This window comes from Triturus cristatus, chromosome 9, assembly GCF_964204655.1.
Source record: "Triturus cristatus chromosome 9, aTriCri1.1, whole genome shotgun sequence".
Taxonomy (NCBI): Eukaryota; Metazoa; Chordata; class Amphibia; order Caudata; family Salamandridae; genus Triturus; species Triturus cristatus.
The window spans coordinates 1216153480-1216180956 of NC_140592.1; the positions used below are offsets into that span (position 1 = coordinate 1216153480).

The 27477-nt window shown below is 38.3% G+C and overlaps 1 protein-coding gene across 5 annotated transcripts in view; it reads left to right on the top strand.

Annotated features, from left to right (window-relative positions):
- Positions 1-27477, top strand: part of DPF3 (double PHD fingers 3) — a 499249-nt gene that overhangs the window by 463839 nt on the left and 7933 nt on the right. For 2 of the 5 annotated variants that reach the window (XR_014968956.1, XR_014968957.1), the window contains exons 9-11: positions 804-932; positions 7519-8615; positions 12663-13115. Coding sequence is in view for 3 of the 5 variants with exons in the window: in XM_085627280.1 (XP_085483406.1) it covers positions 804-932; positions 12663-12856 (323 nt within the window). In the remaining 2 variants the exon portion in view is untranslated. Of the gene's footprint in view, positions 1-803; positions 933-7518; positions 8616-12662; positions 13116-26188; positions 26302-27477 lie in introns of those variants that run through there. The other 3 variants (XM_085627278.1, XM_085627279.1, XM_085627280.1) reach the window with 2 other exon arrangements.

The following is a 27477-nucleotide window of genomic DNA, read 5'->3' on the forward strand; positions in this document are numbered from 1 at the left end:
ATACATAACCAATCATCTGTATGGGACTAACTCTCTTGTACTGAGCATAATAATCAATTCATAGGCCAATGGGTTTTATTTTTGCCACCTAGCTATTGGATTATCGTACATTATTTAGGAATTTGTTTAGCACCACCACATAATTCTCTGTCTTTTTTGATCCAAGTCAGTGTTTAAAATAATATTAAACTCAACACTCTTTACTGCCTGAGGATGTAGTTTGCTGTATTTTAGCAAAAAGCAGCAGTTAGTGACAGAGATTTAAATACACAGGACCCTAAGAGGAGGTTCAAAGATGGTTCCGGGAGGAAGGTATATTTATTAAATTACTAGCAGCATTTCTAAATAGCACGAACTACACCCAGAGAGTGATAGAGTGCTGCATAGATGGCCATGTTATAGATTAGAAGCTACAATGTAGATACGCCATAAATTACGAACAGTGATTAGCACAAAGATATGGAAGGGACACTAACACTCGGTAAGCACCAATAACTGTGGAGTTTGCGACTAATATGGAATACAAGATAAAGATAAAATACTTGGTTGTGGATGATAATTGTAATACTGTAAAAATTCTTCTGCGACACGGTTTGATCTGTTGCCAGAACCGCAAATGCAGGTCTCCCAAGTCACCAGATGAGATACTTAGCCACTAAACCACTACACCTCAAATAAGTTTGTCCCATTACCTAGTAACTTCACCTGTAAAAATGTCAAAGTCAAACCCAATGTGATTCTGCGAACAGTATTCTATGTTTTTAAATTACATTTACACTCTTTTTCTTGTAATCCCTTTTCAGCTAGAAAAGGACCGGATGGTGTGATCCTACCTAATGACTATTGTGACTTCTGCCTTGGGGACTCCAGTAATAACAGGAAGAGTGGGCAACCAGAAGAGCTGGTCTCCTGCTCGGACTGCGGGCGCTCTGGTAGGTCCTTCCTCCAGCTCACTACCCCCATGCTTGCTTCTTTCCTGGGTCCGTACATATGCCTGTTGTCTCCCTTTGCCATCATGTGTTGTGTGTATGTCTTTCCTTTCAAAGTTCAGCACAATTTCTATTATGCTATAAAAAGTCTGGTTTATTTTTTTGCTTGCATGAGTCTCCGAGTCATGAATTTCTAGGTGATGTTGGTAAAAGGTTACATCAAAAATGGTAAATTGCCCGAATATTACAGGTACAAATCTGGTGTGTGTATGTGTTTGATAATTCCCTATTGGCGAACATGATTAATTAAAGAATATTCAGAAATGCAGATCTGTATATACATATTAACAAATCTCTATATTAAATTTAATATAGAGGATATAGGAAAGTAATGTTGCATCTTAGGTCTGTAGACACTCTGAGTTGGCCTCAATATTTAGAAGCCAAAATAAGGTCTAAACCATGATGCCATGAGTGTTTTTTTGAAGAAACCATTGAACAGGATTGCAATACATTTTCTTATAACATCTGCCTGCCATGCATTATTTACTTCACATATTTGAGATACAGGTTCTAATAACATTTTAGGCTCCCATTGGTTAAAAATTCTCAATTCACAGGAAATAAACTATATGCTTGAATTACAGGTTGCCATCAGGAAAATCATTCTAATGTATGACCATATATTGTCTTATTTTATCTCTATTACACATGCTTTGACAATAGTTAATTACATTGGTTTAGTACCTCTACAGATCTTCAAAGAGGACAACGCTATTTATTACAGTCATTAGTCATAGTTGTGCCCAATGCTTACATAAACAGGTTATTGCACTCCACATAAATAAGTCATCCTTTTGAATTTTAGGTTTTCCAAACACTGTTAAACGTCCCCGGACACCGTGCTCTGTAATACTTGGAGTAATGAATTATCCTCATCTGTGTATTATGCACATGTAATGCTATTGAGTGGTTCTGGTGACATAACAAGCCAAGTGGATTATTGAAGAAAAAAAAACAAGGTCATCTCTGGTCACAGTACATCTCATTTTATCCTTGAAGAATATTTCTCTATTACTGAAAAAACACTTTTTATGCTTTCTTCAGCTAAAATGTGTAACATATAGTGCGGATTCTAAAAACGCTGTGATTTGTGTCATACAAATAGTTAAACATTTAATGTGTATCTTACATTTTGTGGCCATGGAAGATTTTGGAGGACTTATTTAAGGCAGCAATTCTTTGTTCTACGTTTGGCCTTTGTTGAATACAGGTACATCTCTTCATAAAATATGTTTTAGATTACAGCTGGAAATTAGCAATGCGCCAAATCAAAATAATACTTCTCCACCAACTTTAGAAATTCCAGTGTAGTACAGACTCCAAATAGGTGTCAAAACATTGTGTAGTATCAGTGTATCTGGAACAAGAACTGAAATTATGATCTCCTCACTATACAATGGTAGGATGGTGGTACTTTGTGATCCTTGCCTATTCATATGTGTGTTTATTTATTTTGTTTTATTTGTAAACAAAACAAAATTTATAATTGTACATCTAGGAATCCAGAGAATTCCTGGAACTTAAACAAAATTTATAATTGTACATCTAGGAATCCAGAGAATTTCTGGAACTGTATTGACATTTGACCAGCACGCAGTTGTATATTTTATTTTAAACACCTCTATAAAGTAACCTGCATATTAATGAGAGATGGCTATCTGTTGCACAATGTGGCTACAGTTAATCTGATTCAGGAAATGGATAGACATGCAGTGTCTGAATTCTGTCTTCCATTCATGAGGTGGCTAAATCTTGTACCATAAAATTAGTTAATTTATGCTTAATTTTCCAAAAATGCCTTTAGAGAATTATTTGCTCAATTGGGGTCACTAAAGATATATTTCCTCTGCCTTTCAGCAACAAATTGAATGCTACATGTGTTGGGTGACAGATAGTAATGCATGATTGGTACTGGACGACCTGTGGATAGAAATGTTAAAGAATAAATTAAAATCAACTTTCTTAGATTAGAACGCCGTTTTCTTAAAGTGATATACCGTAATGGGCAATCTCCCCATAAAAGGTAACTTTTCCTTAAACATGTAAAAGGGAGGAGCACATACAGCTAATACTCACAGGCTTTACAAACATTTAATGTTAGTAGCTATAACTGTCTTTTTGTGTTTACATTTCACGCTTGTGGTGGTACTGTTGGAGGAAGCTTCTTAACTCAATTATACATCACAAGCAGTCAAAGGAATCTAACAAAGGATGTAACAGAGTCATGGTGTTTACCGAGACTCTTAAAACTGCAGTGACTGGCTACCCTGGAAGGTCTTGCTGTCGGGAGATTATAATTTTTTAGTGGGCAATTTTAGCAGCTGTCACGCTTAACTTCTCCTGTCTCTGTTGGATATTTTGCACTTATAAGTAGTACACTTATGTCACCTAAAAAGACATTTTCAAAATTTAGTTTGTTTTTCTCTAGAAAATTGTCAGCTCTTCTGGGTTGAGAAGCATTCTCAGTTCTGGCATAGTTACTGCAGGTTAAGTTGTCTTAACCTCTCAGAGCCCAGCCCGACCATGTAAAATTCTGATGTGCTCAAACATTAATTTTATCCTTCTTATGCTTTATGATTTCCTTAACTGAGATGCCTTCAAGTGATAGAACATAATGTAAATATTACATACAAATCCAATTAACATTAGCATTTCAACTCTGTTTTCTAATGTGTTGTGTTACTGTACTTTGTCCCATTGACAGGTGAAATTTAGAGTTATAAATTATGGGTATCTGAAGGAGTCCTCCAAATATTGTAGTTTTAGATCCTTCAAATGACAGCCTATGAATTTCTTTCTAATGCACTGTATTGAATTCACACCCAAAATATTATGCACATTTTGTGCAAATGCCAAATAGACTTCCAGTCAAAAGGCAGGTCAATGTAAGGCCCATTAAGAAATTACTCTGGTGTACTGAATTGAAATGGGCATATTTGAATGCCTGAACCAATGAGGCAGTGAACAATACATTTGTAGGTAAGCAATGAATTGAACCTCACCAATGAGAAAAACCAACTTGTAAACTCACAACTATTCTGCAACAATCTTTAATCTTTATTCCAAGTGTCAAGAATCCTCATATTTAATGACATTGCACAGATTTTGGACGACCATTCCGATGTGTGCTGAATATTTATGTAGCAACTTTTACATTCTACACAGTTTTCTATGGAGGATATTTAAAAAATGAAGTTCCTTCATGTTCACGTCTGCCTTTGTAGACTCCTAAGCAACCTTTCTCTATAAACGTTCTGTGGCATCTCTTTCCATTTTTTAGGGATGCATATCTATGACATGTGACTGCATTAAGTAGATTTAGGTACAAAGCTGTTGAAAAAGCTTGCTGTTAATGGAAAAAAACCTATTCACCTATTGGCTAACATCCAACTTACCAGACTTGGTGACAGAAATATAAACCAGTGTGTTTGCACAATTGCAAGAATGTCTGGAATGTACAGGTACTCTTTTGTTCCACGTCATCAAGAATGAAACAAACATGTGGAGCAATAGGTAAAAGCTGCTCTCACCATCAGTCAAATGCGTTTGAGCCTGCATTAGTATTAATTTTGGTAGTTGGCAGCCTTTTATATACTCGGGCAAGCATTTCTTTATAGCACCAGTAAGTGTTAATGGCTTCAGATGTTTTAGTGAACTGATCCAAGGAGGAAAAAAAGGATAACTTCCTTGATGTGTTGTGGCTTTCTGTGTTATTTATTTCACCTAATTGTCAACTTCATTCCATAGAGATGTGGATCCTGAAACACAACACACCATTTATTATTTAATTAAAGCTTCAAATTATTTTGGACATAATAAAAAATGTTGACTGAAGATGGATTATATAATACTTGCAAAGCTACTTTTATATTAAAAACTTGAATCTTGTCAAAAATTGGCTTAATAAATATATGATAGCTGAAGGGTAGAGCAGGGCATCCCACATATGTGGTATTTTGGATAATTTGTCCACATACAGTGTATTCCCTAAGTGTATTATTTTACCTGTGTTGTGTGACAGTCCTGTTCTTCCACAAATCAATTAATTTTAAAATCTAAAATAATTGTCCTAGTGTTGGATCATATGTAAAGTTAATTTATTGTTGCATTGTACCTACCTCTGCAAGTTTGACTAATCGAGAAATGTGCAGCCAATATGCCTTATTCTCAAAGATCAGTGGACATAGATAGGTACTTACTTATGTTTTTCATAAGTCATTTTGAGTAAAAGGATTCAACTGTTTCCTTTTACAGTTAGAATTACCATAAAGAGATTGACAGTGATTTTTTAAATTCAGGGTTAGAGCGAGTATTGTGAATGAACTCATTACAAGGCTTACTTTGCAAAGTATGGGATGTAGAGTTATTCTTGTTAAACTAAAATGTATTCACTTGGTTACATGCTGTTTAAAAAAATCCATGTAATTGCCAGCTCTAGTCATATTTCTTTCATAGATTGGCTCTGGAGCAGTATTTCTGTTTTAATCTTTCCGTAAAAAATGGCAATCAGGGTTTCAAATAAATGCATGGAGTACATGTGAAAGGATTTCTGGAATCTCTGCATCATAGATTTATTTCAGTTCATTTGTTCTTTCACTTCCTGTACTTGTGTTGAAGCTGTGTAGACCATTTGCTAGGGACTTTGATTTTTCTATCAATTGCTCTTGATCCAAATTAAGGATGAGCCAAAGAATGCTCTCAAATAAAAATAGGTTGATACAGACTCCATAGCTTAATCTGCATAGTAAACCTTGTTTTCTTTTAGAACACGGTGACCTTACTTTGGGTCATTTATTGATAATTTAACCAACCTCATATCGTTATGAAAGCAAATTAGTTTCCTCTAAAAACTGACTTTTGTTAAGTTCAACAGAACAATGTTTTTGGCATACAGTAAACATGTAAACTCTCTGCCTACCAGAGTGAAAGAGAAGGAATGATCGGCTCCGTAAAGGGAAATTAGTAACTGTGCCAAAACACAACCTTGCTTCATGTCATTGTGTGCATCAGTACATTTAGAACATGTTATGCCATTGTTCAATACATTTTGCACTTAGGTGTCTTTATGAAATTTCACTGTGCGTTACAAGAAGGCCTCCGGAAAGATATATTCTGTAATTTCTTATAAATGATATTTGGGTCACCTTTGTCAAATGTGATGGCCATATCTTTGTAGTGTTCCCCTTAAATGCTCTGTCCATTTCCTCTTCAGTGTGTGCATGCGCCCTGTGGAAACGGTCAGCAATGTCCTTCACCATATGTACATATGCAGTCAAACTGTAAAAATTACTGAAGGTGGACGAGGAATGATAACATGGCACCCAATGTTAAGAATATTACTTGGACTCATTATAAAGAATAAAAACTTTGACAGTCTGTGGCAACCAATAAAATAAGTTAATAGTGTTCATTTAACAAATACAAACAATACTTTATTTAAAACTTAAAACGTACCAGACATTGTCATATTGGAGCTCCTCATCTGAGGACATTAATGCTAGTTGAAGTTTCATAAACGTTTAGATACAGCCCCTTTAATGCCGAAATCTTACCCAACTCTAGATTGCCACATCAGCAGTAATGCATTAACTAAAAAGCCCTCACTCTTATGCCTTTCAAACTGCTTAGTCATGCTCTTATCTTTTACCTGTATTTGCTTTTGTTTTATTTCTCGTATACTAGTAGTTTTTGTTTACATTTTTCTGTTGTGATGCTTTTTAATTGAACAAACAAAAGAACAAAAAAAAGGTATAGTATGTTACTTTGGATACTTGAAGCATCTTTCCACAATTGGAAAGGTAAGCACAATACAGATCACTCCGAATACCTACATATTGTCAGAAGTTACGTTTGCAAACCTCTATTGACAAAAGCTCTCACTGTCTGCTCCTCTTCGGCACAATCTATATTTTTCCACTCAAAAAGATTTGTTAAAAGAAATGTTTGAATGCTGTCATCTGTCTCCCCCACCCTTTCATGTTTACATATTTTAGTAAAGGTGTCTCGTTTTGAGGAAAACACATTTCAACAACTCTCATAATACATGCCTTTGAGCCCTTTAGAGTGCAACCTTAAGGTTCTCTTTAACGTTGTTTTGTGATTCATGAACTGGATATTGTTTTCTTTTTATTCTGTTCTTCCAAGATTTTATGCTCACTTTTGGGAGACGGTAAAAGGAACACTGTCTTATGAAACTAACTTCCTAAATGCTGTTGGGTGTTCAGGTTGCGTAAGTGGGAATGATCATTAAATGCCCATTTGTTAAATTTGGAGCCATTCAAATTGTGTATCTTGCTATAACATATCTTAATGGTATGAAACCTGTGTAGGGAACCTGAACAATTCTCTTAAATAGAGGAAAAACAAAACTTAACCCTTTCGCTGCTATTATCTTATAAGGGTGTGTGCTTTGTTTTGGGTATTGTGGGTGTTTTTTTGTACTTACTAAATTGTCAGTGCAAAGAATTGTTAACAATTTGTGTCTGTTGCTTAACCCATGTGCTGATATATTCATCATACATGTCAGCTCAATTGAGAGGAGAAGGCAGGAAGGTGGAGGCCAGCATCGCAGAGGACTTGTTTGGTTCGACATCGGAAAGTGACACATCGACGTTTCAAGGCTTTGACGATGATGAGCTGGAAGAGCCCCTATTGAGCCCTGGCAGCTGCTCTCCTATTGCAGACAAAACGGACAGCTGCTAAAAAACAAACTTTTGGGGGCTACTGCCTTTGTAATTATTAGCAGTTCTATTTTTTAGATCATTTTTTTGAGGCTGTGTGTGTTTCCCAAAAGCACAAATCTATACTGCTACTTTGAACATTTTTTGTTTACTTCTGGAACATCTGAACTGTGGATATTATTTTTTAAAGAAATTTTATTTTAAATGGGCAGAGTTGATTTTCATTTCTTCAGTGTTTTCATATGAATTAAAGAAACCATTGACTGAGAGCCACCTAAAATCGTTTTCTACATAATATTTATATGTTGCAGCTGATATGAGAACAAGAAATAGAATCCTACGTGATATTGTAAAGTTTCTAGAAAAGCAAAGCAGATGTGGTTTGCTCATTTCATAACAGAGGAACGTTCTGGTGGTTTCTGCAGCTTCAAGGTTTTACTGGCTGAAGGAGTAACAACATGGCTGCTCTTTGTCTAACATGGTTGGCTTGAAGATGTTGATGACCTTGCACAGTAGAAAACAAATGTCTCCTCTCCAACGTTGTAACACAAATCGCCTGATCTTCCTCATGGTCTCCACGTCTTCCGTTCATGGAGTTACTTTGTCTTTATTCTCCTAATTTTCGTCATAAGGATTGTCAAAAAACCATGGTTGCAAAAGTGACTGGACCCTTGAAAACAATACTTTTGCGGAAGAAACATAAAGGGAAAATACCTCACCTGTTTTTCTTTTTTTCTGTGTATATTTTTAATATCTATATATATTTGTGGCCCACCAGCTGTTTTTCTGTAGTTCCGAAGAGACTCATTTTTTCCGTTTATTTTTTCTTACAAAGCACCTCTCAAAATAAACCAAAGCAATACCTGCTGAAGTCTGAAAGACACTGGATATATACACAAGTTGTTTTCTTGTACTAGGAAAGAGGGGAGCTGCTGCAGATAAGGTATGTTCATACAAAGATTATTTTAAATAGTTGTTTCTGTTTGTTTAATTGATATGCTCTTGTTGTTTTCCGGTTCAATGCAAGGAATTAGTAAGGTTGCTGTAGGTCATGTTTTAATGCACATAGACTCCTAGCTACCTATGTTCAAACCCATATTTCAAAGAAACAAATGTTTGAAATTGTAAAGTACTTCTTTCTGTGTTTGCTGCCGCCCATTGCTTACCACATTTCTGTAGGGGGAAATTTCATTTTTGTAGCATGTTTTTATTGTAGATTCACTTTCATATCCAACTGTGTTCCTGAGGAAGGCCCCTTATCTTTTCAGTAGAAAACAACAATATTTCGCCCTGGCTCTGTATCAGGATTTCTGAAAACCGTGTAGTGGGAACCCAACTCATATCAGCAGAACGTTGTGATTGATTTGCTTGGGTTTGTCAGACCAGTCAGTTGTAAGTTATAACTAGCGTAGTGATGATGAAAATGGCAGTAGTGGAATAGCAACATTGTTGAATTTGGGCTACTAAATGAATATGGAGGCCACACAAAAATGTAGATAAACTGTGCTCTTGGTCAAGTTTTATAGTCTTCCCAGTACTCAATTGGCTCTTTTTGCTAAGTCCAGTAGGATGATCCGTAAGAATCAGATTACAAGATACTTCATGCTATTAACAGTTATAGTGGTCAGTTTGTAGAAAGAGCAGATTTAAAACAGGCGTATGACCTGAAGGTACTCAAAATTCTTATTTTGTGGTTCAGCTGATTCACTGCTGCCGTCTGCAAAGCAACAAACCAAATGCACTTCCACAGGTTAGCGCCATTGCAGCCATGTATCCAAGAGCCTCATAGACCTGTTGTTGCTCTCTCATGTGGTTGAACCATACTTGTCCCTCTAATAAGATGGATGTTGACCAATGGCAAGTGATTTATGAATGTTAGGGAACAAGTTACCATGCAACAACCTTGTTCTTTATAGCACTGACAAAGCAGACTGCTCCACCAACCAATAACTAGAATGCACCATCATGCACAGGATTTTGAAGGCAGGTTCAGGGCCCCTGGCAACCTTATGGGGCACTTTTTCACTCCTACTAGAAGGCTGAGTTCATCTCGGAGCGGTCATGCCTCAAAGGCGGTTGATTGTGCTGGGGTGAGCATAGTGAATAGTGCCTGGTCAATTTTCAGTAAAATTTTATTGTCTTCATATTTTGAATATTGAGATTGAACGTTCTTCCCATTATTCGTGTAAATCACTAAAAACAAGATATCCTTCTCTTGCAAAAAAGCATAAAAAACACCTCTGAGCTGGTCATTCCCAGATTTCACAAAAATACTGTTGACTCAGGTCTGAGAGTTTAGTCCTCTCTTAAGACTGAAGAACCTATAGTTTTAGTTCTCCTATTTTTTTTTCCCTAACACTACTTTTACTTGACAATAATTGCACTTATAGACCTGAGTTTCAAAAGGGGTGTCTCTATTATCTGACACACTCAGACATTTGTTTGGGGCAGTAAGAGAGTAGTGCCACACATTTCTTTTACCCAAGGAGTCTACTTCATCCCATCTTGGATGCTTTATTGTCAGAGTGTCCGTTTCGGAAAGAACAAGTAAAAATGCTCATCACACTGAAGGCTTCTCTAGCGATGCACTTGTGTCATCAGTATGCTGTTACTTAATAAATAAAAGGTAATGGTTTTGCATACCATCTATTCTCAACACAAAAGAATTACTTAAAAAAAAATATATATATATATATATCTACAAACGCTGCATTCATTGTCTTTCCAAAGTGCTAATCAAGCTAGCTTTTCCTTTGTTTTAAAGTGTTTTCACTTTGAGAGAGCTTAATTATTTCTCGAAGGTTTTCATTCATTCTTTTACCCGGACGAGCCCTGATTCAGGTATAAGCTCCTGTTTGCACTTTAATTGAGATTCCAATGCAGGTGTTAAGTGTGCCTCCCCCACGCGGATTTGCTTACAAGATTTTTACAAGGTAAAGCTTGTGATCGTCTTGCAAACAATATCTGCTCAATTTGATGCATCTAGGAGCGGGGGAGAATGTGCAATTTACATTCACAGCCCCCCCCTTCTAAGGTTCAAAACTCTTAATATGGTAGTTGGGCCCCTCAGTATTGCAGTGAATGGATACACAGTTGCTACATCAAATGTTTCCAATTGTAGAGTTGTGTAGTGTTTGCGTGCATGTGCTATCAGGAAGGTGGAGTTGTAAAAGATGCATACTTGGACATTTCTTCTGGGCAGCAAAAATTCTAGCACTAGTCTTAGGTTTCCATACTTTACAAGTATTTGTTCTTGACTTTATTTGTGGGTTTTGCATAGCCATTGTCAGTGATGAAGATGCAAAGCAATCCAAGCCAACATCATAGCGTTACAAGTTGATTTAGCTCAAAAGTCTCTCATGAATGCCAGCACAGTCCTCATTCTTCAGTTCTTGTGGAAGTCACTGCACCGACCCATGTGCTTAAACTGAGAACCATGTTTCAGTCATCTGCGTCAAAACCTTGGAATGATAGCTATTTTCCTGGGCTATATAAAATATGGGGAATCATGACCCACTTAAGGCTTCAACTCTCATGGGTCATGGTGCCTCCCCATACTCAAAATGTCACAATTATTTTTAACAAAAGCATATTACATGCTGAACATATGCATGTCTTCTATATATTGTTATATCTATTGTAGATATAACCATAGTTATACTTTATAAGAAGCGCCTACAGCCTATATTACAGCTCTCATTGGTACATTGAAATTCAAGTAAGAAGAGTCATCAGAAGCATGACATTCGTTGGCACTTGTGCTTGGAATTGTCAGACTGGATAAGTGATAACTTGCAGAACAGTATTTTGGTGTAGTAGCTAATCTTTCTTCCTTTTCTTAAGTCACTAAAATGTTACTTTCATGTGCTTTTGTACAAAAACAAATTTGACTGTTTGCTTTATAAAAATAATGTGATTTAAAAGCCTGGCAAGGTAAAGTGTTATGGCACCATTCCATAAAGGATGCTAAATACGTTTGGCCTCAAATATTCCGTATTAAATCTATGCTCACGTAATCTGTGAAGTATACATATCTGCTAACCCCTGGAGTGGCCCTCCATCTTAAACACAGGTATGATGTTGAATCAGGACATGCTGAAGCCTTTTGGCTTTGTGTGGTACTTGCTATGAAGAATGTGAAATAATATAAAATGTGAAGAGGACCTGGAATTAATCAATTTGGATTTCACACATCTTCAAACGTATATACTATAGATACCCCCACCATAACATGAATCTAAGACTTGCAGGTTAATATAAGCTCATGTGTACTTGTAAAATGACTGATTACATAGTACTTTAATCTATTCTGTAGTAAATTCCATGTGTTTCAGACACACAGGCTCTCTGTGCAGTAAAGCCACACCTCAGTTCTGCACTCGTGACTACCATTTTTGGTGTATATGTGTAAACAAGAGCAGTGATTAAGTTATGTGTGGAATGCTTAGAAGGGATGGTTACATTTCTTTGCTGCCACAAGCAATGATCGTTTTGGTTAAGTAGACCCTTACCCCTATGAACAGCAAATCTTCTCATTTGATGCATGTCACTAAGTGACACACATTTTATATTCCACCTCTTCAACCCATAGAGGTGAAATAACCTCTCTAGTAATGTGCAAAAGAACACAAATGCATGAATAACCACCATGGGCAAGGAATTATGAAACTCTGTGTAAACACCAAATATGTACCTTCAAGCTTAGTATTCAAGTTGTGATTATCTTTTAGATGATAAAGCACTGAGAGCCAACCCTGCTAGGGTCCACAATTCACTATTTGATTTGAGTCCACTGTGATGAAAATGTATCTTGGGTTTTGGTTGAAAACTTTCTTTACTATGTTTTACACAAGTTATCAAGTTATATGGGTAGGCTGTATGTTTTTTTTTTAATATAAACTAGCCACTGCGTCTTTTAAACTGTATTAATGTTTGTTCAAATAGCTTTTTCAAGCAAGAAGTAATTTTTGTATTTCTCTTCCAATCACAGACTCCAGTATTCCTCGAGAAAATATTTTAGGATGGAAAATAGAGCATCCTACCCTTTGTACAATGCTTATGCTCCAGCATATTATTGATGATGACCTGGATTCTAGTGACCTCTTGAAATGCCCTGAGTGTGTGCAATATGAAGAAAACCTCTTCGCCCACCTTTTTTTTTTTAATTCACTGTGGTTTTTTTAAATCCAGAACAAACTGGAATTGATATTTCAATGGAAAAGACTAAAAAAAAAAAAACTAACTGTGGCGACTAAAGAGAAAAACAAAGATGTGAAATATTTTATTTATTTCAGTATTTAAAATGTAAAAAAATCGTAAGTGCTAGAGTTGCACACTATTTTTGTTTTCTGCATTTTGCTTTGAAACAATACTCAATTTTGTGAAGACAAAGATACGTTTTTAAAAAGGCACTTATGTAAAATAAAGAATAATATTTACTAAAGGTTGCTTTTTTATTCAGAAAATAAAGATCAACTCTGCCTTGTTTTGAATTACAACAAACAATTAGTCTTTGTAGTAGCTTTTTATCCCAAAAATTGGATCTGGTAAGTAATAACTTTATCCACAATTTAATTGTAAATTTCAACACCGTATATATATATCCTGTTATCAAATCGTTAGAGGTAATTGTTGGGTAATATGTGGAAAGCAGTTCTGTTGTGAAACGTATGAACAGTCACAGTGGAAAAATGAACTATCTTTAGATTTCCTGTAAAGTATCAGTCCAAGGCAATTTAGGCTGCATACATTTTTCAATAAAACATGACCAGAATTTCTTGTGAATCAGTGTGGCTTACTCTGAAATAGCCTTCAGTCTAGTTTGTGTTTTGTGCAATGCTTTTTAAGCTATTGAGTTTTGCAGTGGCAAATATTCAGAAAGTGTTGTCAGCAATAGTTTATGTGCACATCCTCCTATTTTAACCAATTACTCGAATGTATTGAAGTTCAGTTTAGAACTTTTAACCTTCTTTCTTAGTTTTTCTGTTAAGCTAAGATGCAAAGATACACTATTTTATAACATATCAAAGCTGGGACTGATTTACAGTAATTCAGAGACTAACGTATTACATACAACAGTTACTACTAAGTCTGGAATAAGACATGTACAGAAATATGTGATTCACAGAAATGAAAAGCGTGAGGGTAACTGCACCAAGTTCACAGCAAAGACCATTAACGTGGTCAAGTGCATAGTGAAAATTTAATTATTTACTTTAACATATAAAATGTGTGTTTTCTCTTTAGAAACAAGACTTTTGGAAATATGAATATAAGAATCCATGTTAGTTTTCTTGAATGCTGTTATAGCCAGTAATGCTTAATTGTGGGAGAGAAGATAATTGTTTCTGTTAGTTTTGTGCATTCTGTGGGATTGTTTCCTTTTTGGGTGAAAAGCATCACTTATATTGCATATCCTGGGCAGCTCTATTAACACCTCAGATGCATGGCCACTTTTTCACTCTAGTTCTCGGGTTGAGTGTGAAAAATTGTGTGTATGCAGCACATTCATTAAACTTGGGCCTGTAACTTGCAATTTGTGAATTACACATGTTTTGAGTGTGAGGAAACTGTACATCTATGGTAGACCTATAGTTAGGTAAAATTTGTCCTTTTGTGAATCAGGCAGTCTTGAAGTACATAACTCAAAATTCATTTATACGCATGTGATTGTGTTCAAAACTAGTGGTAGGTGATTTTTAGAAGCTCTACAAATTCACATCACAGCAGTTCACAAATGTCTGATTTTGTAATCAAAATGCTAAAATATAATTTGACTCTAATTTATTAATAACATCAAAGTGAATTATTTTTGACAAATAGGACTTCCAGGTACTGAATGACAGTTTCAGAATCCAAGTCAAAGGAGGCATCTGGATTATGAAATGTATTTTATTGGACAAACTTCCCTGAGTTAAAATGTTGATATTTAGTGTGCAACCTTATTTAATTAAAAGCATGAAACATTTTCCAAAAATTAGAGAATTATAGTACATGCTTCTATGGCTAAGCACCAAAGGCTAGAAATTTTACACAAAGTACGTTTTTAATTTAAATTAGGCACATGCCATTATCGTGATTCCTATTTGCCTTCCATCAGAAATTATCCTGTGGAAAAAATTAACACCAAATAGATTAAACCGGTAAAAATACTGAAAGCCTAGACTAAACAATGCACTGTTTCACTATCAAGTATCCACACATTTGTTTAAAAACTTTAAAAAAACTTTATTTCAGTTTAGAATTTTTAGATTCTGCATCTATGCTTTACCTTATACCCATGTAAATCTGAACACTAATGCAATCTAAGAACAGTTGTAATTACAATTCAATCACATTCAATTATGATATTTCAACCTATCTTGCTTTCATGTAACAGTTCTTTCTATTCTAGTTGCCTGCATGTATTCTCCATGTAAGTAATTCCCTTCTTCAAGCCTATCTACACTATCCTTTTGATGCCTGTTTTTCCACCTTCTGTTGCGTTCTCCTGTAACCTGTCCCTTACAGAGACTTGGTTTCATTTTGTTTATGTACTTCCTGCTGTGTCGCATCTCTTCTATGTGAAGCACTCTTATAACTTGTTGGCCTGGTTTGTGCTATATAAAACTAAAAACAAATGTAATAGAAAAAGTAGAACTTTACACAGTCCACCTCAGATAATGAAAACATAAGCAATACATAATACCAATTTAGCAATCAACCACTCTATACAATAAAAAAAAACATCTTCTATGTATAGGTGCATTTATATATAGTTTATGAACTAGTACTACATGCGAGTAAAAAATCTATCTGATTTAAAAAAAAAAATCTTTATGAAAAGGCAACATCCAGCATGGTGTAACACTCATTTGAGTCCTTACAGCATCACCTCAGTTTATATCAGAGGAATTAGCCAACATTTAAAATCATGCTCACACAATGTTGGTAGGAAGGATATAGGCTAAATCATAAAGGAAATAAAATATTAAGCAACACTGTAGCACAGATTGAAATAGAAGAGGGAAAGTTGCAAGGGGCAAGTAGCAAAAGATGTTTATATACAATTTTTCTAAAACAAAAGCTTTTAAAGTTATTGTTGCTTGCCTGCATATTATTTTAAGTTTGTGTATTACATACATACACACATGGAGTGGGTGTTGAGTCAGCACAGTGGAATCTGTGGATGATCAACATTTGTAATAAGGGCTGTCCTTGAAACCGTAAACAAACAAATGATGCACAAAAACTTTGTGGTGGTGCTCACTGGTGATCAATATATCTATCTCTTGTTGGTGTCAGTGGCATAACTAGGTTGCCAGTGCTGGCCAATACGTCATGGAAGGAAAATGGGCACTAACTCCCTGGTTGGTTAATAGGAGATCTTTAATTGGGCAGTGGGTATTTCACACGTTTGACCTAGCGCCTCTGTTAGACTAATAATAGCTATTGGTTTATGGCTAGGTTGTAGAAAAGCTGCACATTCTGCTGAAGTATATAAAATACAAAAGACTGCAGCTTAGAACTGAATTTGAGGTTTCTACATTCCCACTTCTTACAAGTCCAAAGGCCGATGTGACTACTTTTTGTGGCATTAGCAACAATTTTGTAATCCGTTTTCAGCAGTGCTGTCAAGATGTTTCATCCTGCTTGCTTCGTCGTCGAGGCAGTTAGTCAGAACCAAAGGATTTGCAGCATGTGTAGTTGTAGATCACATGCTGTGTACTCTCCTGCCATCTAGGGTGGAGGTTGGCCATTGCAAGTAGTTTCTCTTCAAAGAAGAGCTTTCTGCTTTGAGATGAATTGTGATTCCCCTTTGGAACCCTTAATGCTCCGGGGCACAGACTTCAACATAAATTGTTCTTTTCTGATATTGAGTTCAGACGCTTTTTAACTTCTTTGCTGCTGCTTCAATATGAAACATTTAGACGCTGGAGGACTGGGGCACCAGGTTAGCAAGACATCACTATGACATATATTCTTCATAACAAGTTGTGTTAAAAGTCATGAATGACTCACGCGGAGGAAAGTATGGAGAAAAAAGCCTTTAAAATTCTGCTCCACAGTCAGTCAGAGTAGAATTGGGTTTGGGGCAACCAAAAAAGTGCTTGCTTGGTGCGTAATGCCTTTTGTTCAAAGGAAATTGTTTAGCCCTGAAGGCAAAAAATGGACACAACAGAATCCACCTCTGCCATGACCACCAAAGAAATTCAAGGAGTCAACTCCTACTATAGAGGGGAAGTGTCATTCGGTAGCCCGCAGACCCATCAAGAGTAGAACCCTATGTTGTGTTCTTTTATGACCCGAACTCTTGAGATCAAGAATCTCCAGGCCCTCCTTGACATCTATACCCAGATTAGGCCTAACACTGATAAATGGATACAGCTCTCTTCACTTTGAGTGGGCACAGAAGAGTTTCCCCATGGGAATCCATCTCAAAAACCGCCTCCACCCAGGGGCAAAGAAGGGCCCAGAGAGCCCATGCAGTGACCGATCAGGCCTACCTAGAAGGAGGCCAGGCAGTCCGCTGCAACCACAGTGATTGAGATCAGTGTAAAAAGTGCCTCTTGGTGCCGGAAGACTCTTGAAGTAGAAACAAAAGTGACCAGCCTTCAGCACCAAAGTTGACAGCGAATCCAAACCCCATCTTGACTCCAACCAGAAAGAGGAACTAGGCATAATGTCACCTGACCCCCCCCCCTTCCAACATGCAGATACCCCACAAAAAATTTAAAAATCACATTCGAGGGGACAATTTTTGGGGTGCTTAAGCTCTTCCCCATTTCCAAGAAGAGAAGGTCAGACACCATCCCCCCCCCCCACAACTGTCCCTACCACATTCATTGCATTTGATCTCCGATCAAGACCTCTCCACGGATCCACTGTAGCTGTGTCGGGAGCCCAGGCCAAACAACCAACAAATTGACGCCTAGCACAATTATAGGGCTGACTCTCAAGACGACTCATCCCTAGATCCATACTCTGTTTGGGCTTCTCCATTAGATGACACCTTGATATATAATGCATTAATAGGGCCCGGCAAACGTGCCCATGCATATGGAAGTAGGGCTGGGCACTGTTGTAGAGAAATTGCCTAAGACTGAACATTCCATAGAGTTTCTGGCTAATGCAGACAACTTCAAAGACCCTTTCAAAACAAGAAGTCGCACCCAGGTTAGAGGAAGGGTTCAGGCCGGCACTGCAAGACCCATAGTTCAATCGCCATCTTGTAGTTCCAGACTTTCCTGTTGTTAACAAAGCATGGATTAGTGCACTTAGCAGGGTTCAGCTCCACCTCCTGACAAGGAGAGTAAGCGGATCAAAGCTGAAGTGAAAGAAAATGCTTTAAGGAAGGGATCTACACAAGGGAACTTGCTAATTCATGGCATTAATCACCATTCATGACTGCCAACACTTGGAAGATGAAACAACTTCTCAGGTACCTTCTTGTGTTGCATTGTAGGAAATTGTGTTGTTAGTGGAGGCGGGTAATTATCACCTCAAGTAATAATCACTATTCCTGTTAAGGTGAACCACAAAAGTCACTAGATAAACCCGAGCTCAACTCCCTAGTAGCAGCTATGGCACAAAGCAGACCAGATTAACTTCGAGGCAATGTGTAAGGTATTTATGCTGTATTAAAACCGCAATAAAGAAAAAATGCAAAACAATAAAAATGCCCTAACAGATTAGAATAATAGAGCATACTTTAATAAACAAAATTTCACAAATACAATAAGGGGAACCAGAGTCATGAATTTTGAAAATGTTATGTAGAAATACCACCAAAAAGCACATTGTGCAAATGATAGTGTTTGAGGGAGAACATGTCATAGGTTCAATTCGACATTGACTGTGATGGCAAGCGGGTCAGGTACACTAACCAGATTTGGCCAGGTCAAAGATTTTACCTTCTGACTTTAGTCCTTTAAGTACCAACCTACCACAGGAGTACAAATCTAAAGCATCCCACAACCTCATGGGTGGCACATGGAGACTCACAGGCTGGTGAGTTAGTTGGCACTGATCAGCTGGGCATTTGCAGAAAAGGCATCTTGGAGCTTGTTGTATGCCAGTAGCTTGAGCAAAAGGGCAGCCTTATCATGGTTGAAGTGCATATATTTGTCTTGGGTATAAGAGAGAGAGAGAGAGAACAGATGCAGCTCTCCGGGACTCTTTTCAGGTTGCAGCAGGTTCAGTCCTCTTATCGGTTTTCTGAAGTGGGTGCCTGGATGTTCCACATTTATGCCTGGCGTGAGCTAGTGGGTAAGAAGGACCTTTTGGGATGCTTTAACTAATGGGGTAAAGGTTCATGAACCTAACCCTACCCACTGTGAGCATTTTCAAGATGGCCGAAGTGTTCGGCCACACTAAACTTGGGTTTTGAGGACTGTGTGTGTGGAGTGTGTACTGTGGTATTCCTAGTGTCCTTCCGTATATTCCACTAAAATTCAGTTTTAGACAGTCCTTGCATCCTAATAAACTTGGAGACAGGAGTCTGTTTGCTGAAAGCTCAGCTTTGTTCTACCAGACGGTAGATGCACATACATTTTTTGGCTTTCAGTTTCCCTCCTTTGCATTGCATCCCAAATGTTCTACGTAAACCCAGCAGGCCTTGGCAAACAAGTTCTGTCACAGTTATATCTAAAAGATTGTGATTGGGGTCCGACTGGCTGGAGATGACAAAAGAAGGACTGTATCCAAGTGTCTTCTAACATTTGCCTGCATCAGGATAGGCCTCTTTGAAGTGCGCCCCAAGCGTCATATGAAAAACCCCTGCAGACCTGTCAAGCAGGATGTGACATTCAAGTAGGACTGAACACTTCAATGTTAAAGAGGATCCCTCCAGTCTCCCCTGCATAGTCTATCCGGTTCAAAGGTGCCATCTCTGCCCATTGAGGTCAGCCTATTGTTTGCTCCTCAGCAATTTCACAACTCATTCCCACCTATTTATTTGGTATTTGCTAGCTTGAAGACGTGGGAGAGCAAAATGTAGATGTAGCTTTCAGGGACATCAGTTAGGGCAAAGGTAACTTTCTAAAAGTTACTTTTCTCTAATATACAGAAAAAATGTGACCACCATTAAATTGGATTCATAACTATTAAAGGTAGTGGTTTAATTATTTTTCCAGCTATTCCTGAAATACAGTTTTAGTATTAAATATGTTTTTCTATGTAACAGCCAACCATGCAACAGTGAAAATAGCTTTTAGGGCTTTTTCAATGTAAGGACATGTTTAACATTAAACTTTTGGATAATAAAGCCTATTTAGGGGTGACCTAGAAATATTTAAAAGGAGGGCTTTAGGTCAGTCAGAAGGGGTTATTTTGAGAGGTCGAATTTGCAGTTTAAATCTGCACAGCTGCGCAGCCAGTCATGTATACATTGTCACTATAGTGGATGGTACAAAGGGTGCTGCAGTCGACTTGTGACACTTAACGTTCATGCCCTAGGTATATCTTGGTACCATATATTAGGTACTTTAAAGTAAATTAAAAATGCCAATCAGCTGTATACCAATTTCATCAAGTTGAAAGGAGGCGAACAGGCCCTTGACCTCTGGTTAGCTGGGTTAAAGTGCACAGAGTTCTGTGGCCAACAAAAAAACTGGGTTCAACGAAATGCAAAAAATATGGGGTCACCCAGCAGAAAGGACAAAAGTTCCAACGTGCATACAAAGAGGATAAAGGAAACTGTAGAAGGGAGGGTAAACCAATAACGGATGCCTCCGGTGCACTCTTGATGCTGCAGAAAATGGCTTCAAGCAGTGCAAAACCAGCATCCTCTTATGATCCAATACATGGCATGAGCAAGGTTCCATCCAAAAGGTCAGCAACACCTTATTGGACTTCAGTTTGATGGATAACAACTATTTAGCCCTCAGTGGGTAAAATGCTAAAAAAACAAAATTCGAATATTATATGGATACAGCAAAAGACCACCGGTGTCCTGAAACAGCAGCAAAGAATGGTATTTCTTCTCAAACCTGCACAGCATCCAAAGCACTGTCCACCACACCTAGACGTCAATTCCATATATAGAAGCCTGTTCAGAAATGCAAGCATCAGAGGAGATAAAGCAGGACACTGGGGTTGTACTTTTATGACAATACACTAGGGTCTTGCACCTTTGCCAATAAGCAGTGATCCACCTTTCCTTTCCTCCAACCACCCAACCTCTTTCTGTGTAAAACTGGGGCTATACTTCCCTCAGTGTGAGCAGATATTCTCCGATCAGTGTTCTTTTCCATCATTCCATGGCTACTATATAGAAGTCCACACCACCCTTCCAGATCCACCACCCTGAGACCATCAGCAAGGACACTGCAGGCAGCTGTTGGAGAAAGTAAACACCCTCCCCCTCAAAGAAGTGATAGAAATCATCGCAACAGGTTAGCAAGAAATAGGAGCTTTCTCTCTGTACTTCCTTATCCCCAAGAAAGGTGAAACACTGCAGCCATTCCTCAACCTACGAGCGCCTAACCTCAATATTACGTCCAACTATTTCAAAATGACCACACTGCAAAGTGTCATCCCGTTGCTTGATGTGAGACACAATAGATGCCAACCATTCCGATTTCAAAGCCATTTCACAGTCTTCTGGTACCGAAATCCTCTGGTTACTTGCTTTCTCAGGAGTACCAATCTTTTAGAAAGCAATATTAATTGTTTTAGGAATAAAAAAAGATAAACCTAGAAACCTACAGTGAGAAGTAAATAAGACACCTTCATTTGTTCGCATCACTACATTTGTAACACTTTTAAGAGACTTGGGCAGCTTAGGGCGTATGTTTAATGTATACCCATGCAGCCTTTTATGCACATTTTCAATGAGTAATATCCACTCGCCTGCTTTGGTGACTCCAAGTGTTAAGCAATCTTGGATATTTCAGATGCTCCTCCACTACCCTGAAGCTACTATATCAACCTACCACTACATCTGAGGCACTATATCGAAAATACCAATACTAGGTTTGTCACTTCACTGAGGTCTGTATAAGGGTAGGTGTTTAGAGTTAGAGGTAGTGGTAGTGGGGGGTTAGGCTTGGGGTAAGTGATGAAATTAGGGTTTAGGGCTAGGTTCATATTGAGGGTTAGGGCACGCTTTACTGTAAGGCTAGGGTAAGAGCTGTGGTATGGCTAAAGTTTAGCATTTGCACATGGGTAAGGTTTAGAGCTGTGGTTAGCGCTTGAGATAAAGTATTACTTTGGGAGTGAGCATAGGGGCATAGATGCATAGGGGTGTGTTGGGTGTGACACCCCTCAAATAAATGTGTTCTTGGGGTCTGCAATGTCTGTTGGTTTATCTCCTCAATCCTGACTTAACTAAATGGTTTTTAACAAGTTCATTATTTTTAGATCAGGATCGTAATTATATATAGTGACCGGTTTATCAAAAAAGTAGTAAATCTGCACCCATAGAAGTACTTCCAGAATGGATGTAAATGTACAGCTTTTAAAGAATTCACAAGCTTGGCAGTAGCAGACTTGTCTCATGTTGTTTCCAAATATACTACTGGCATCAAACACCCAAAAGGTGATGCAACAGATATTTGCAAATGGTCTGCCCGATGACAATCCCCCGGGTAGTATTCTAAACCATTGTTTTTCACCCATTCTACCACTCTAGAAAGTGGGCCTGATTTAGGGTGCGGCAGATGGATTAAAGGGAGACAGAGTGGCCGAGTTCTTTACATCCGCCACCCTGCCTGCCAAATTTAGAGATGTCCGTTTGTCAATCGGACATCTCTATACATTGGCAGGAACTGCCGTCATGGTGGGTCCTGTCAGTGTAGGAAGAGTATAAGGGACCCGCTGTCAAGCATGACAGATGTACGTCAGAATTTTCCAAAGTTTTTTTTCTCCAAAAACTGGATTAGCACAGTGGGAGTGCCCCCCCCCCCCCACACTCTGGCTGCGTGGGGGTAATTTTTTATTTTATTACTGTCCCCCCACTGCCAGGATATACCCGGCGCCATCAAACAGAAGAAAAAAAAACAGCACCAGCGTCCACTCTTAATAGGACAGATGACTTGCCTCCAATAGCACCTACACCTTTGGGCCATCAGACACAGGTTTTACACCAGTGTAGAATACATTTTACTTTGGCATAATACCTGCAGTCCGACTGACTCTTATTGAGTGTCGCTGATGCAAGGGAGTACCTTTCTGCTAAATGCTAAGAGACTCACTTTATTCAAGTCTGTCCTGACCATACTCCTCATTGGAGCAGTCCATACCGAATCGTGGTCATCTCACCCATTCACCCTGCGGCTCACTGCTTTTCTATTTGGGATTCACCCGCCCCCAAAGCTCACTCACTATGCCTCGGCCCAGGATAAGCCTAGTGCTGTGGGTTGGTTTAAGCCAAAGGTAAGCTTAGGTCTGAGGTTAGAGTTGGCATTAGGACCGAGGTTAATGTTTGCAAAAGTGTTTATTGTTAGGGTAAGGTTTCAGTTTATAGCTCGAATCAGATTTAGTCTATAGGGTAGTGTTAGGCTTTAGAGTTTGAGCTAAGGTTGATGTATATTTGATGTAGTGGCTAATGAGGTTACATACGAACCTTGTGAAAGAAGCAGTAGGTGGTGTCTTCAGTATTGTTGTAGGTCAGAGAAGTGGTCTCATAGAAATGTACAACTGCATTTTATTCTGACTGACTTTTTAGTGCAACATAGTTTACACTCCACTCTAGTGATGCCTCTAATGTAAATGACAGTCCACTTTCTCTCTACTTCCCTATGCCTCACTACCCTCCACAGCTATCACTTTGCATAATCTTTCCATCTCCCTCTGCTTGCAATGTCCATCCTTATATCTGGTCTCTTGACTCACTCTCACATAGCGCTACGCTGTGATAATCTTGTCACAGCATAGCAAGTTTCTGAAAGTGATTCCAACCGAAGTTCCATACCTCTGTAAATGACGCCATTTAAAAAAAAAAAAAAAAAAAACTCTTCGGAATATCAATTTGGCATCAAGAAATTTTAGGTACAGCAGCAAAATATGAAGCAGATCTTGTTTGGTGTGGAAATGAAAATCACAAAGGACATGCCCCCTTGCGAGGAATTTATCAGATAACTAGGATTTATAAAACCACTTCCCTTCCTATTCTAATTTGCATGTATGTTATCTTCTTCTCTGTCCACAGAAAATTTCCTGCAGGCTGTGATGCAAATTTGTCAGGATGATTTGTTTTTTATGGAAAAGATATATACACCTCTTTGCAGCCGCACTTAGAATCAGCCCTTATCAAAATTCTTTCTAAACGTTATTAATTTGCTTCCAAATATATGTTAGGGTGAATTTGCAGAGGTCCATTACATCAAACATTACTAAGATGTCTTCTGGTCTTGGTAATGTTGAGCCCCTGTCGATCATTGCAACCAAGCCATCTTCCTAACTACATTTCTGCTCCTACAAGTAACAGACTATCTCTGTGCAAGTTGCTTTCACTGGTGCACCACTTTCCCTGCTAAAGTGTTAAGAGATGGTAAAAGATCTTGCATTGCCCCCTTGTAAATTTCAGAACCATTTTAAATTGTTTAGCAATACATTTATTTAACACAGTTAAACCTGTGTGATGAGATATGGGCAATATGCAATATGTATAGATTTGGAATTCAGGTAATAGTTGTTACTGATACTTAACTTCATTGCCGAGAACATGGGACCAATTCTTATTTTTTTGGTTTTTTTTTTAATCGAAATTCACTTGCATAACTTGTAAACATTTTTTGGTACTTCACAGTGAATTCTAGAAGTCTGGAAAGCTGTGTTGCAGATTTCCACAGGAGTTCTGAAATATCAGTTGCAAGCTAATTGCAAGTGTGCATGCTCAAGTATACATTTTCAAAGTTATATATGTGCCTCCCAGCTACATTTGCTCTTGGCCACTATTGTTTTTTTTTTTTGTTTATTATGAGGACTATATTTTCCCCTTTTGAGAAATCAATTTTTCCACACCCCAAACAAGTCCTTCTTCATTTCGATTCTATCCCGTTTAGTTAAATCTTAGACAATATTCAGGGTGGTAATTTGTATGCCGAATGTGAATATAACTTTTGTTTGTGGGTGTTCACACATTCAGGCTGAAATTCAGCTTAGATGCACAAGTATCTTGCCATTCGGTAAAGATGTCCATAGTACTTTCCACCGTTAATAAATTCCTCTAGTGAAATAATTAAAGATCTTTTTACTAGATTAAAGCAGAATTAATTATCTAACTTAAAACCGGTTTCCTATTCTGAGAATTGTAGTTCTTATTTCGTAAGTCCAAAACCATATTCTGGTAGGTTGGAGTTTTGGAAATAAGTGCTGATACTTTAAAAAATGTGAACAACTGTGCTATCCTTGAATTATTAGTAGATCACTGTACATTTGTGCTCACATCCTTTCAGACGATCTTGAGTAGCTATTCTAAGAATGTTTACACAACGGTACTGTGATTTGTTAAAGAGGTAACTGTTGATTTAGCTGAGCCTACAGTTTGTAACCTAGTGGTGTAGTGCTGTGACTATCAAGAAAAAACAATAGAAGAAAAAGACTTTATTTCAAGATCACAAGGTCAGTGTGCATTTACGATCTATGCCCATGCACATTTCAGAGACGAAATGTCCTCTCTGCTTGTAACTTCAGAGTTCTTCTCACTGACTACAAACATTTCATAAACTATTGCAGAATGAAAAGAGCTGCTGACCTTCTCACTAATTTGTCTTATTTTATTCCTGAACATGAGTTCTATTTTTGGAATTTACTGGTAAGTTGCTTCTTTGAGGGTTTAGATATTGATAAATTAATCCTTTTTTGTATAGCACACCCGCTCTTCCTGTTTTTTCCATGTTTTGATTTATCTTTCAGAAGGAAGCTCAACAAATGCCACCTGAGAACTTCTAGCCCTGGTTGCAACCCTGTTACTGTGTGATTACAAAGCAGGAATGGACAAGCAAGTAGACAGGGGGAAATAATACGCTGATGCGTTCTTGTTCAAAATAGACGTGTCTGATGCAGAGCTTTCCTGTTTTGGTTTATGGCCGATTTAGTTTCTCTGGGTGCTCAGACTAGCTGTGTGATTTGATTTATGTGCCCAACTTCAGCGATGCAGAGCTATTAAAAAATCTCTTGCCAAAAAAGAGCCACAAAATAAAGTATGGTTAAAAAGACAAATCCACAACCAACTTTCTTTTCATTTTCGGTGAAATTGTTATTTTGTGGGAACTACACGTAATCTGTGACTTGACGTTGCAACCTTAACCCTTATTCTATATTCAAATCAAATTTGACAATTGAGCAATACCTCCATTTCCATTCAAATTTTGTTTGGGTTTTGTTAAAGAGCTCTGAACATAACTGCTTTGCCTATTAAGCTGGTGGATGGGGAGGTAGTTTTCTACCCAGCAGCGAAAGGGTTAATGCCTGCTTTTCCTCTTTTGTCTTAATTAGCTGTGGTTCCACTTGTGATGTATCTACATGTCCATGTGTTTCTGGATTGCTAATGTGGAGAGGAAATTAAAAAAAAAATATCTCTGTTTTACTCAGGTCACCCAACATGTTTGCAGTTCACGGCTAATATGACCGAAGCAGTCAAAACCTACCAGTGGCAATGCATTGAGTGCAAATCCTGCAGCCTCTGCGGGACCTCCGAGAATGATGTGAGTATTAACTCATCCATATTTTGCGCCTTCTGGATGTGATATGGATGCTGATCTGTCTTTTTTGTGTAAACTGTTTAGATTGTATGTAAGAAGATTTCTAAAAGCACTACATTACACCACCAAGACTTTTTCTGGTAGTATTATGAAGACTTGTAATTGATGACAAAAACTTTAGTTGTGAACATAGGTAGGTCATGTTTATTAAGCAGAAATTATGCAGAAAGTCTGATAGTCATACACATAATTTTAGTGGTCATTGTTTGCGGAGTGCAGATCATGTACAGTATGTTATGTTAACCCGACTTGTATAGCGCAACAGCTGCCTCAGCAAAGAGGTGTCCCGGGGCTGACAGCAGCAAGACATAGAAGCTAAGGCCTAAGCCGGGGGGAAGAGATAAGTTTTGATATCCTTCCGAAACATCAGATAGTTGTCCAGACAGCGGATGTGGGAGGGGAGGGGAGGGAATTCCAGAGTTTGGCCGCTAGGTTACGAAACGACTGTCCACCAGCACGTGTACGTTTCACCCGAGGGACGGTAACCAGGCATTGCCCCAAGGAGCACAGATGACGCAAGGGTGTATAAGGCAGTAACAGATTGGCCAAAATACCCGGGGAAGAGTGTTTAAGAATTTTAAAGGCCAGGCAAAGGGCCTTGAATTCGATGCGCTTGGCCATAGGCAGCCAATGTAATCGTCGAATGGCACTGGTTGTCGGCCAGCTTCTAGGGAGCCCAAGCAGGGCTCGGCTGCCGCATTTTGAACCCTTTGCAGACGCATGATCTCTGCCTTATTTACCCCCAGGTAGAGTGAGCGCTCATATTCCTGCCTAGACAGGGTAGCCGCTTGGACAATCATTTGTCGGGTGGATGGGTCAAAGTACCCCAGCAGGGGTTTCAATCCCTGGAGTAAGCCAAAGCACGTGCCTGCTACTTTCTTGGTATGGTCCTGAAAGCTGAGGGCCGAATCCAACCACACCCTTAGATTTTTCACCACCAACTTAGGGGTGGGTGCACTCCCAAGGATATTCAGCCACCATTGCTCACTCCATAACTCAGTATCTCTCCCCACCAGCAGCACGTCAGATTTATTGGCGTTGAGCTGGAGACAGTTGGCGGTCATCCACTCAGCGTAATGACATAAGCACATGTGTTTCTTATTGTGGCCTTATTTCTTT